This window comes from Phyllostomus hastatus, unplaced genomic scaffold (genome assembly GCF_019186645.2).
Source record: "Phyllostomus hastatus isolate PE091 unplaced genomic scaffold, TTU_PhHast_1.1 phas_contig_38, whole genome shotgun sequence".
Lineage (NCBI taxonomy): Eukaryota > Metazoa > Chordata > Mammalia > Chiroptera > Phyllostomidae > Phyllostomus > Phyllostomus hastatus.
This window is the reverse complement of record NW_025333869.1, coordinates 726,367-739,548: the sequence shown is the minus strand read 5'-3', so window position 1 is coordinate 739,548 and position 13,182 is coordinate 726,367. Positions and strand designations below refer to the sequence as shown.

At 40.0% G+C, this 13,182-nt stretch overlaps 1 protein-coding gene across 2 annotated transcripts in view; it reads left to right on the top strand.

The window, feature by feature from the left end:
• Positions 1-421: 421 nt before the first annotated feature.
• The window catches only part of MMP16 (matrix metallopeptidase 16), a 263,481-nt gene continuing 250,720 nt past the window's right edge, over positions 422-13,182 (top strand). For both annotated transcript variants that reach the window (XM_045842403.1, XM_045842405.1), the window contains exon 1: positions 422-851. In XM_045842403.1, coding sequence (XP_045698359.1) covers positions 720-851 — 132 coding nt within the window. In that variant the 5' untranslated portion in view covers positions 422-719. The remainder of the gene's footprint in view (positions 852-13,182) is intronic.

Here is a 13,182-nt window from a genome sequence, read left to right as displayed (position 1 = left end):
AGTGTGAACATGGCTTTTTAGGGCTCCGAGGTCTGCGCAGGAGACCAGCTTGCCTGCTGGGTGTAGTGGTGGGGATTCTGTTGAAGACCTGTAGTCATCCAGGGTCCTTGTCGTCTCCAGGGCGCGGTGCAATGGAGTCTCTTATCCTAGCCTCTCCTGAGAAACACACAACTCTGGCTGTTGTGTGTACTGCTGCGCAGATGTGTGGGTGTCTGAGCGCACAGATGTGTGGGCACGTACGTGTGTGTGCGAGTACGCCTGACTGTGTGCTTGTGTGTGCGTGTGCAGATGTATGTGTGTGCAGATATGTTTGTGTGTGCCAGAGCGCGTTTGTGTGTGCGCGCGCGCATCCCCGCCCCGGCCTGGCGCCAGCGGACAGGAGGGAGACAGGAAGGAGGAGTTATGTAGATCACGGATGAACCGTTCCGTGGGGACGCGAGCCTCTGCGGCCCTTCCGCAGGAGCCCGGCCCGAGGCAGCAGAGCAGACTGCAGGCGGGGCAGACTTGCCGGTGGGACGCTAAACGGGGTCGGGAGGAGCACTGAGCGACCGCGGTGACCACAGGCTGCTGCTGACCTGACTGCGCTGGTCTGGCTGCTGAGCACGGCCCAGAGACCGGTAGACCTGCGGGCTGCTTTCCGCCAGGACTTTGGAAAGGAAGCAGGAGGGAGGGAGGGGTCGGCGCCGGGAACTCTTGAGTTCACTGAAGCCCAGTCCACTATGATCCTACTCGCCCTTGGCTCTGGAAGACGGCTGGATTTCGTGCATCACCCGGGGGCGATTTTTTTGCAAACCTTGCTTTGGATTTTGTGTGCTGCCGTCTGCGGAACGGAGCAGTATTTCAATGTGGAGGTAAGGGTACCATGCTGGCCATCTTCCCCTGGCTGGGCCGCCCCAGACACGCTTGATTCTACCAGGACCGGGCTGCCCAGGGCAGCCGGGGTCTGCACAGTGCCTTCTCCAGCCAGATCGAGTTGCGTTTCTCCATCTCGTTCATTGGTTCGTGCAGACTAGACCAAGTCGGTTATCGCCGTGGCACAAAGGATGCTTCGTGCTCGGCCACAGCGGTGCGTCTGCTGCCACGGCTGCGAGAGGCCAGCGTGGGGCTCAGGGAAGCAGCTGAAGATTAGGGTGAAATAAGGACCCAGGACTGGCTGTCTAGCACCCTTGCTGCGTGGGGCATTGTTCCAGGAACCTTACTCCCATTCTGTGCCTAACAAAGGAGGTTAAAACCAGAATCTGGAAGGCGCGGGGGTGGGGTGGGGGGGTGGGGATGATACTTGCTGTGTTTGATCTCACGCTGCTTTGTGACCCAGCACTTGACCAGTCTTTTTCTCATTTAGATCTAAGTTAATGCAGGGGTACAGGATCTGGCGACACAAAGTACGTGGAATCAGCTCCTGTTAAGTGTCCTCCCCTCCCCCTCGAATATCAAGGCGGCCCAATGTGATAGTTCTGAGGTGTGTTTTTAATATGATGTCACACTATTGTGGCAAAACGGGGAGGTTTTATACTGTCATTGGCTTTGCTTTGATAGCTTTGGAAACAGACACAAACTGGAAAGGAACTTAGGGGTAAGGACTTGCCAGACCTCTGCAGAAGTGACCCTGCTGTCATCAACTCTGCACCAAAGGTAGTGAGGAGCCTGTGTCCATTTGGGCTCTGACCCAGGGTTATCACACACGGTGGAGAAGGCAGGAAGAGGGTCTTGTAAATAAAATACTCCTTTTCATTAGGCCTCTGTCTTCTGACATCTCAGAAAAATTAGGGGTAAGTCTGAAGAATTGTTGGATTTTTTTTATCTTGAATTGTTGATCCTTCAAAGCTCACTGTCATTTTGTTGAGAGTGTGTTTGCAAAATTGCAGAACTTGTTGCAGTATGTGGATGGGCTTCACTTCATGGAACATATTTACATATGAAGTGTGCCTAAGTGCCATGTGAAAGGGCACATGCTGATATTATTTCTCTGTGTTTACAGAAATATTTGTCAGGGTTGCATGTCATAAGTGTGGGTTGGTAGAGAAACAAAGTATTTGAAAAAGTAACAACCATTATGGAATGACTTAAAGAAATTAACAGATGTTAAGAATGACTATATTATGCAAAAACCCCAGTTTGAAAACCAAAGTTGTTTAACCCTTTGAAAAATACCACTTTATTTTTCTGGATAGGAAAAGAGATGGAAAGAGGATGAATGTCCACACTGTTCTTGAGAGCAAATTCAAACTTATGGAATTACATTACACAGCACAGATGGATGTTTGTATCTAATACTTAAGTCAAGAGATAATTCAGTGTTGAAATGAAGACATAATTAGTTCATAGACTGCAGGATGAAAGTGGCAGGCTATCATTTATAGTGTTATAAACAGGCAGTGCTCTTGATGATGGGGGTGAGGTGGGCACAAGGAAGTGCTAGGTTTTCTCTTGCTTGCCGTGGCCTGGGAGGCCTGCCTGCTTGGAAAAGGCTTAGATTTTTTTGCAGACATCCTTGGGGTAGCATCAATGCGTTCGGGCTGAATATACATTTGATTGTATTCCTTCATAGTTTGAATCACTTAATTCAATCAGATATTATTTGCAAGAAAAAGTTATGATTTTACTCCCAGAATTTTACTTTTAAATGTCCATGATAGTTTCCTTTTTAAAAGATATATGTGAAAAGTGGCTTATGGAATGATTATCTTTTTCCCATTTTTATTGCATTTAAGTTATTTCACCCTTATTTATTGTATAATGCAAAGATTATGAAAGATGAGGCATGTGCCATCTGACACCTTAAAAAGCTTTTCTAATGGAGATTTTGTAATGATTTAGACTAGATTATATTTCGTTGTATTGCTCTTAAGCAGTTTTCTTTAAAGCACATGAGTATATCCTTATTTGGGTTAATATACTCCCTGATATACAATGGTAGCCTTTCTTTTTTCCAATCATAAGAGTAACTTTTGGTTAATTTACCATATAAAGATGTGAGATGACAGAATATTCTCTGACATGAATTTCTGACCAATTCATTTTTATTAGATGCTTCTTTTTGGTAGTAAACACTAATTGGAAACATAGGCCATTACATTTTTCTTCAGAAAAGGCACTTAGATTATGTTTCTTGTTCATGGTTGCAAGGCCTGCACTGGCAGTGCTTCATTTGACTGATTGTCAAGGACAGTCTTAAAATAATAAACAGTTATGGTAACTGTTTATAACAGTTATGGTAGCATGAAGCTCATATGATTGTGATTTTTTTGTAGCAAGCATGCTAAGTTGTTATAGTTGGAAGACAGCTCTGAGAGATGCTTTTTCTGCTGACTACAGAGATTACAATGCCTTATTTCTCACCCACCTTCACAATTGGTGGGACCCCTATCCTTTTTATCTCTGTAATTTAAGATTTAGAAAACTGTTCTGGAGGTGAGGAATTGGGTAGAAATATTCATGTTAACCTTTCCCTGTCTAAATTTTAAAAGTACAAATATTCAGAATTGTCCATCATCAGAGCAGAAGATATTTTTAATATGAAGATGAAATGCAGAGAGAGTACATTTTGTTATTTTGTTTGTTTTTGTTTTTAAGAAGCAAAGGGAACATAAACAGCTGAGGAAGGGTCAGACTCTGCAGTGGATGAAGTTCACCCCTACGTCACGTATTGCAGGCAGGCCCTTGTGAATACCGTATTTTCGGTGCACATCTGTTTAAAGGGTTTTACATGTCAGGGAGTGGGCCTTCCACGTGTAAGACTTAGTGGGTGCACAGGAGGACATTGTTGGTTGTGACTGCAAGGCAGGCTGCTGTCATTGGACAACTCTTGCATCACAGCCGGTCATTGGTCGGAGAGGATAGTGTGTTGGCAAAGAATCATGTTTCAAGCTCTAAAAATCATTTTGTCTGTAGAATAATTTTCTTGTGACAATTTTTATGATCCTGGGCTGGCTGGCTGGCTTGCTTTCCTTCTTTCTTTCTTATATACTGCAAACATTTTTGTGGTGAAATTTGAGACTATAGTTCATGATAGTAATAACTTCCAGCTTTAACTTTGATAGGTCGTTAAATGTTAAATAAATGAACCATGTATCTTTTGGTTTTTAAAACAATAGCACACTTTTTGTACTATTTGAAACAATAGTACACATTTTGTATTAGTGATAAAAATTATTTAACTGAATTTAATGGTAAAATAAGAATATAATTCTCTGAATGATGCACTTATCAAAGCATAAGAAGATGATTACATTTTGGACCAAAATCTTAATAAAGGGAAAATGATTTTATTCTTTTTAATAAAGAAAGAAGTGAGATTCTGGATTTCAAAATGATATTTTATGATAAGCACTTTGTCCTACATTTTCATTTTCATTTTTCTTGTTTTCTCTCTCTCTTTCTGTGTGTGTGTGTATATCTATCTATATCTATCTGTATATATATGATTAAGTATTTATTTACTTTTGTTTAGTTCATCTGAACCTACTTAAAAGGTCAATGTTTGCTGGAGTGGCTGTGTGCTGCATGTGTATTTGACAGTGAAGCATTCCAGAGAGAAAAATTTATATTTTGCAGATTTTAAAATATCATATGTTGAGACCACTTTTTTTCATATTTCTTGTTTCCTCCTTGTGCCTTTGATCAACATTATTTCAGTTACTTATGGAAGCATGGTTTTCCTGATTAGCCTCCTTGAGTAAGGGACACTGTGACTATATCTTATAGTTTATACTGGTCAATGACAGGGCCTGTGTGAGTGATTCATAAAGGTTTCTATGTCTTGCCAGACCCCAAGCTTTTCTAGTCACCCATAGTATGTGTTCAGATGCACATAGGGCCAAGAATGCTGACCAGGAGATCAGGAGGCTCCATGGTCTTCAGTGCCCAGCTTTTCCTGTATGATCCTTCTAAATCATTTGGCTGTTTAGGGTCTGGGCAGGATGCCCAGTTCAGGTTATTTGTGAAGCCTGTGCAGGCCAACAGATGCTAGAGAGGTAGGTTGTCTTCTTATCCCCATGAGAAGTCCACAGAGAAGAACTTGCCAAGCTCAACCTGTCTATTGTACAGCTGGGTTTTCTCTGTTAGTCTCCTCTCTCTGTCATGAAAGGGCAGAGTTGGCTTTAATAACACTGTTTTTAAAGTTTAAAAAAAAAACTTTTTAACTTTAGAGAGAGTGGAAGGGAGGGAGAGAGAGTAGGAGAGAAACATTGATATGAGAGAGAAATATTGATTGGTTTCTTTTTGTATGTGCCCCAACCAGGGACCAAACCTGCAGTACGGGCATGTGCCCTGACTGGGATTTGAACCCTCAAACGTTCAGTTTGTGGGACAATGACCAACCAACTGTGCCACACCAGCTTGGGCTTTTCTATTTCCTCTCTTCTCTCTGCCCCTTCCCTAATGCCCTCTCACCTCCCCTTTTCTTTTTTTCTTCTCTTTTCTTTTTTTCTCTTCTCTTTTCTTCTTTTTCTTTCTTTTTCCTTTTTTTTCCCCTTCTTTTGTCCTTCCTTCTTTTTCCCTGTTCTTTTTTATGTCTGGAGCCAGGTTGAAAGCAACAGATCTAAAGTTTCTATTTTTCCCTATTCATGCTATTTTAGGGTTATTAACTAGAAAATTTTAATGTTCAGTGGTATGGTTCTTTTCTCTGAAGTTGGCTTAATTGATTACTTTATGCAAATTTATTTCACTGCCTACTTTAAGTGTACCTGTTCAGAATAATTGGTAAATAACCAACTGCAATTATTTGGGGACCAAAAAAGAACCATTGAACATTTGAATCAATTGGTTAAATTTACTTGATGTTAGAAGAGAAATATTTTTTCATGATCCTTCAGAAACTTTCTGATCCTTCAGCATGTATTTCAAACTGAGAAAGTCATTTTTTATGTTATTTTCCATCATGATTTATTTTAAATATCAGTGAATGCAATTATATCCATTACATTTCTTATTGTGGAGTAGTATAGGGATTAAGAACACCAGAATGCCTGAATGTTAATCTCAGCCCTTCAATTTACAAGCAAATTTTTAAGTTAACAACAAACAAGGTAATAAATCTATGTGAGCCTTATTCTGCACTTCTGTAAATTGAGGATGCTAACAGTATCTGCCTCATAAAGTTATTTTGATGATTAAATAATGATATATATATATATCACATTAGATAGATGGATGGATGAATAGATGCACAGAGAGATACATAGATAGATACAAATAAAAATGATTATAGATAGGAACATACATTTGCATAGTTAAAATCTCAATATTTTTTATTTTTAAATTTTTATTATTTGTAAATATATTTTAACCCTCACCTCAGGATATGATTACTGATTTTAGAGAGAAATGTAGAGAGAGACATACACACAGAGATAGAAAGCCATCAATGTGAGAAACACTGATTGGTTGTCTCTTGTACATGCCCCAACAAATGATTTAATCTATAACCTTTTGGTGTATGAGAAGATGCTCCAACCAACAGAGCCACTCAACCAGAACAAGATGTCATTATCATTAGTAAAAAAATAAATGACGATTTAAAAGTAACTGGTATGATAGCATCTAATTACATAAAAGTTAGGACATACCAGCTGGTCTAAGAAGATTTTCTTTTAATGCCTTTTGTATTTTTGTGAAGTGTAATATACTGAAAATCAACCAAGCCAACACCAGTACATTTTCTTCCTATGGGTTTTTTCTTAGACAGTTTAGTTCAGCAATGTGATTTTCACATTTTGTCTTGTCGTCTGTTACTATCATAGAATGTCAAATTCAGATCACACCTTCTTTTGCAAGACTGAGCTTGCTGAAATCTGTTCATCTTTCCTAATACCATGAAAGATAAATAAGCCTTTATGATTTGATGACCTGTTTCTTTTCATTTATTTGACGCTTACCTGCCTCCAATCCATAGAGTAGGATTACATAGATAACTTAAGCCAGCTCTGGGTTATACCCCAAATTCAGAGCATAAAAGTCTTTTTTATTTTTACTTGATAGAAGAAGGAGAAGGATGGGCAAAAAAGATGTTAAAGATTTTTTCTGCAATGACAATGAATTATTTTGAAAAAGCAATGCTCTTGTCCATGTACCACTTGGAATAGAAGATAACTGGCCGTATAGTGTATTGATGCCAGGACATAGGACAAGAAAGTGGGCTTTAACTTTGGTTCTGCACTAACATAGCTTTGATCTTGGATAAGTCATTTCTTCACTGCTTTTACCTGCAAAAATGAGAATTCAATTAATCTGTGGTGAGAGTCATTTCCAATTTTGAAATTCTCTAGCCTCTAGGCTTTAATTCTACTCTATTTAGCCTCTAGGTTGAAAGGGAGAAAATGCATCCATTTATCCTGTAACTTTTTTAATCCTCACCCAAGGATATCTTTATTGATTTATAGAGAAAGAGGAAGGGAGGGCAGGATGGAGAGGGGCATGAGAGATGGATAGATAGAGGGAGAGAGAGAAATCGATATGAGAGATAGACCTTAATTGTTTACCTCCTGTACATGTCCCAGACAGAGTTTGAAACCTCAGCCTAGGTGTGTGCCCTGACTGGGAATCAAACCCACAAACTTGGTGTACAGGACTGTGCTTTAACCAACTGGTTAGCACAGTTGAGCCACCTGGGAAGGGGTACCCTATAAATTTTGAGGCAACTGGATCACAAAGGTGGAGTGTTCATATTTTTTTTTCTGAAATGCACGTAGTGAAATACAAAACCTGTGGCTTCCAGCTACGGTTTGTCATCATCATCTTTAGTGACTCAGGGTGCTCCATATTGGAAATAACACTAGCCTACTTCTGATAGTAAAAGCATTGACAGCAAATTATATATAATTTTAAAATCAATTTTTTGCCAAGGTAGGAAACTTTAAAAAAATTAATATTAAAAACATGGGTTGCTTTTTTTGGAAAATATATATCATTTATAAGTGGAATTTCAATGATAAAAAGACAAGTTGGAATAAGACCAAAACTAAATTTTTTTTTTTGCGTGGGGGGGTATGTGGGGAGGGTCTTGAAATTCAAAACCATCTATCTATTTATTTATCATTGAAAATATAGACATAGTTTATAGTGAGATGAAGTGCTTATACTGCATGTCCTTTTTGCCCATGTAGAAAATAATTTTGGCACATGGCTCTTTGAAGGTTATTTCTGTTCTCTACAACACATTTGACTTTGGATGTAAAAAAATCAGACTGCATGTGTTTTTAAAATATGCAGCTGATGTAAGCAGCAAACATATTTCATGCTACAAGGATAAAATGCTAAGTAACAATATGTGTGACATTTAATTTTTGCCTTCTTTTTGTTTTTCTTGGGAAAGTTATTTATAGATTTTGTGGTTATTCATGAAACCATATGTGATGGTTGCTCCCTGTCATTTAGGGCTCTGATAGGATGTTCTTTGTTCATGTCTCACCATGACCATTTGGCATGGGCATCCTGGGATCTGGATCTGTGGACTGTCTCCATGAGCCACATACCAGGAACTAAGCCAAGAAAGTCAGAGTGATGCTGCCTTCTATTAAGTGACCTGAGGTGTAGTATATAAAGGGAGGTTAGGGGGCACTGTTGATTTGTCCACCATGGCCAGTGGACTGGAAGGACCTGGTTTTATATCAAGGAGACTTAGGGCAATCAGTGTCTTCAAGGAAATCAGTGAACACATAGTTTATTATTTAAGATGTGAGCTGTTTTTGTTGTTGTTGTTGAGAGCCACTAGATAGCAGTGATTGCATGTTTTGATGAACTTAGAGGAAAGTAACACTTTTTGGGGAGGGTGGGAGGGGGGGAGGGTGGGTATGACAGTATGACAAAGATTCACTGAGGACTGCTTGCCACATGCCTCATTTTAGATGTGGAATAGGTCAGCAACTATACACTATAGTGACCAGAGTGATTCTTTTATACTTATTTTAACTAAAACGACTGATAAAATAATTGCAGCCTTATAGTTTATTAAAGGTAGGATGAATTTAATTTGATCATGCCTCTTAGACTATGTAGGGCAAACATCCCATTTTCAAGGCTTTTGAGATCAAAGCTTCATGTTTACCATAAAACCCTATTGAATAAATATTTTCAATGAAAGCGGGTTTTATTTCTTTTTTAAGATTTTATTTATTTATTTTTAGAGAGGGAGGGGAGGGAGAAAGAAACATCAATGTGCAGTTGCTTCAGGTCGTGGTCTGCAACCCAGGCATGTACCCTGACTGGGAATCGAACTTGCGATGCTTTGGTTCGCAGCCCACGCTCAATCCACTGAGCCACGCCAGCCAGGGTTCTAGTTCTCTTTTTAAAAATATGTAAGGACGTAGCCACAGACATGTAAAACAGTGTTTTTTTTTTTAATGGAAACCTTGCAGATTATTGTATGACTCTGATGGAGGGCAGAAGGATAAGAAAAGGCCATCACTAATTCATTGGGGATTGCCAACATTAAGATATTATTATCCACTTACAAGCATCATTCAGAGTTTTAGTGTTTTTAATCTAGTCAGTTAACTGAAATACAGATAAGTGATGTAAGCCTTTTCTGCAGACACAGATTCTCAGGAGTGATGGTCCTTTGAGTGATGTATTCCGGTGACCAAGCAAACCCAAATGACCTCATCAGGGAATGGGACTTCACATTAGTTTACTTATGTTTCAGTAAAAGGGCAAGCACTGCCCCTTTTATAAGGAAGCTGGGTACTTTGTTGAACTTAATCTAATGTTCCCCAATTGCATGCACTTGAGGTGATGTCAGTGGCACACTGCTGGTGTTCAGAGCCCAAGTCATGTCACTGGGGGCACTTTTTCCGAGGGAACTTTCCACAGTTGAATTCATACCATGTGTTAATTGTTTCCCACTGCTTGTAAGGATTGGAGACTTGGATCTGAGTTAGAGTCTGATGTCTGTGCACTCACCTATCTTCAGTATTGCTCCACAGCTCCTACTCATGGTCCTGCCTGCTTCTTCCTTTGGGGTTTGGAGGGACTTCATGTTTCAGTTCTATCATAGGCACCAGGCTTGGGAAGTGGGGGACATTTCATGAGAAGCCACATTTCCAGCCCCTCTTTCATTGTGAATAACATAGAATAGACTCAGATTACTTCCAGAATCCAATGTGTGCACAATGATTTGGTTGAAATTGAGAACAAACCTACAAAAACCCTTCTCAGGTACAGATAACTCATATGGAGGGCTGAGTACTTTAATGTTGCAACAGCTCAATTCATAAAACTCAGTCAACCTCTGCCTGAGGATAGATTGACTTGGAGCACTGGTTTCATGGGTGATTCAAGCACATTACCTCAGCAGCCTCTGCCTGCTTTTGACCAAGCATAGGTGGATTTGTGACATTTACGATTTTCCTGTGACACAGGTTTATAATGCCAGCACTGAGACAGTGACAAGCCATCTCCTTAAATCCAGCTAGGGTATGTCATTCCTGGTGATAAATGGTGTACAGAAACAGTGATACACTGGTTTCATTATCTAAATTAAACAGGGTCAAAATAACCTGGAAAATGGGCGTGCTCGGTATTGACTTTGACCACCTTTTTTTATTGATAACAGAGACAGTGTTAATTAACAGTGTTGTCATTTTCCATGTGCACCATTTGTTCATATATAACTCATTTATAGGTCATTGCAGTCTGTAAATTAGCCTTGTTGTTTCACTCTCACAAATGAGGACTCTGAGACACAGAAAGGTTAGGAGTTGCCAAGGCTTATGAGGAGCAATCCAATATCAGCCTCAGGCAGTCTGAATAGCATCAGCTCTCACCCAGGAATCCAGGTAAGAATTAACATCCAGGTTCCAGAAGAACAGTGAGATCCAGCTCCATCACTGTTTTTTTTAGTGTACATGAAAAAGACCTATCCCTGTGCATAATGGAAGTGCTGGTTTATATAGCACAGTCTTGTCTGGTAACAACTAAGTAGGCCACTGTGGGTTTGGGTTGTTGATTCTACATCAATTTTGTGCTGACCAAGATAATTTTATGATGTTTTCCTTATTAGAAAATTGGCAACCTAAGTTAAATTACATATGCTAGTAAATATGGCATATGGCGTAAGTAAACCTTAGATTACACTTAATATTAAAGTAATCATAATATCACATTCCTTAACTATTTGTCATATTGCAGTTGACCACTAAATGTGATTTTCAAAGGTTTTAGAAAGTCTTGATTACAAACCCATATGAAAGGAGCAGAACATTGTAGAAAATTTGAAGGAACACATGGGGTCAGATCTGTGGCTGCTAGGGAAACATGTGTATGTCCTGTGGGTGCTGGACTTGGATATTTTCACATGTTTCATCAATGGGGTAGAAGCTACAAGAATATGTACTTTATTATTGTTAATATATTTCTTTAATTGTAATATAAAGGAGAATTTTCTCAGCAACAGCTCAATCCAGAGATGGATTGGGTGAGGCACCTCACTGTTTGACCTTGATTCTGATGTCTGGTGACTGTCTTTGTTTTGGAGCAAATGGAAACTTCGACTTGACAAGAGGATGTAAAAACATTTTTAATCCTGACAATTTTGTGACAATTTTCAGGACTCAGTTCACTCATTAGTTTTGGAAAGGGAAACTGTTTCTAAATCAATTTACAAAGGTGAGAATCCAGCTTATTTTATGACATTTCTTTTTGTTAAATATTTATTCAGCTATCTCCCACTTCCTTTAGAGGAAGTTATCATAAAGTCTGTGTGTGAAAGCTTTGGGAGAAATGCTTACAGGCCTTAGCTGTAACACCACAGTTTAGTAAACATAACTGAATCAAGTTATGGACCAAGTTCCAGTGTTTCCTCAGTGTCTAGAGACAATGACCCTAGCTTGAGGGTTGTTAAGATCAAAAGAGGTCAAAGATGATGGGCCAGGATAAGTAACCAACTCATGGTTTATGCTCCTCCCTGAAATAACAAAAAAAAAATCGAAACAAGTCACTGGACTTGTAAAAAAATTTACAGTTCACTGAATGTCAGGTGATGAACAGTGGTCATCCCTGAAGGATGGGAAACAAATGAGGAGAGCCCTGTGGTTGTCTTAGTTTATCTTGAGAGAATTTCCAGACAATACTACTGGGAGTACAAGTTAAGTGGGACAGACTCCCTGAGTTAAGGAGATGGAACTGGGAGGATGGGGAGACCGTGGTAGTGAGAATTTCACATGTTGGCGTACATGGGGACAGAGATGCCCAGAGCCAGCTCACTGCAGATATACAGGGAGGTCCCCTTGAGCTCTCATTTGAGAACTGATCTGCTCATTCTTGTGAAGTAATGGCTGGGGGGGCTATAGAGAACCTATCCACGTGGGATGGCAAATGTAGCCCAGCCCTATTGAAAAACCCAATAGCACGTGGCAGCACATACGATGCCCCCTGAACTGATCCAAACCCATGGATCAGTTCTCCTATGGAAAATCAGGCCTGCATTATACCTAGGTTGCTTTGTGACTTGCTCTTGCTAAAACTCCTTCACACTGAGTTGAGGCAGCAGATGCTTACTGCATATCTTTAATTTAACTCCCTGAAGTCTGTGCTAATTCTCCTAAGGATGGAAGTGTAACCAGACCAATTACTCTTATTGTTCCCTTGCATTTGCAACACTTTTTCCTTGTTACTCTGTAAGAAATAATCAGTAACATACTTCCCATTGCTATCTGTAAAAAGTAATTAACTAAAACAAACTTAAGCATAATGAGTGAAAACCTTCTTTGATGTATGCTACTAGAAAGCCAATAGAAGCCTGTCAAGGCAAGGGTCAGTGAACTCTCCCCTTGAGAGAGTGGCTGGGCCATTCCTTTTTCTCCATAGGACTCAGTAGTCTGTGTGAATTTATCTTATCTCATCCACAATGCCTAGGACACTGCTGGCCAGTGTCCACATCAGGAGGCTGGAGAAAGAGTCATTCCAAAGGACCAGAAGGATCAATGCTTGCTGTTCGCATCAGGCTGGGATAGTGCCCATCCCATCAGACAAACTGGGGGCCTTGTCTTTTCCATGGAAGTGGTAGAGTCATCTTCCCCAGCAGTGGAAAAATGCCCTGGACTAGAAAATCCTCCAGTCCTGCTTAAAAAGTCTTAGAAGCGGGACATGAACGGATCAAACTCTAAGGTACTCAGTTACTTCCCAGAGCAAAGCTCAATAAGATGAACAGAAATACGGAGCTATCCAGCACCTAGCAAGTTAAAATTC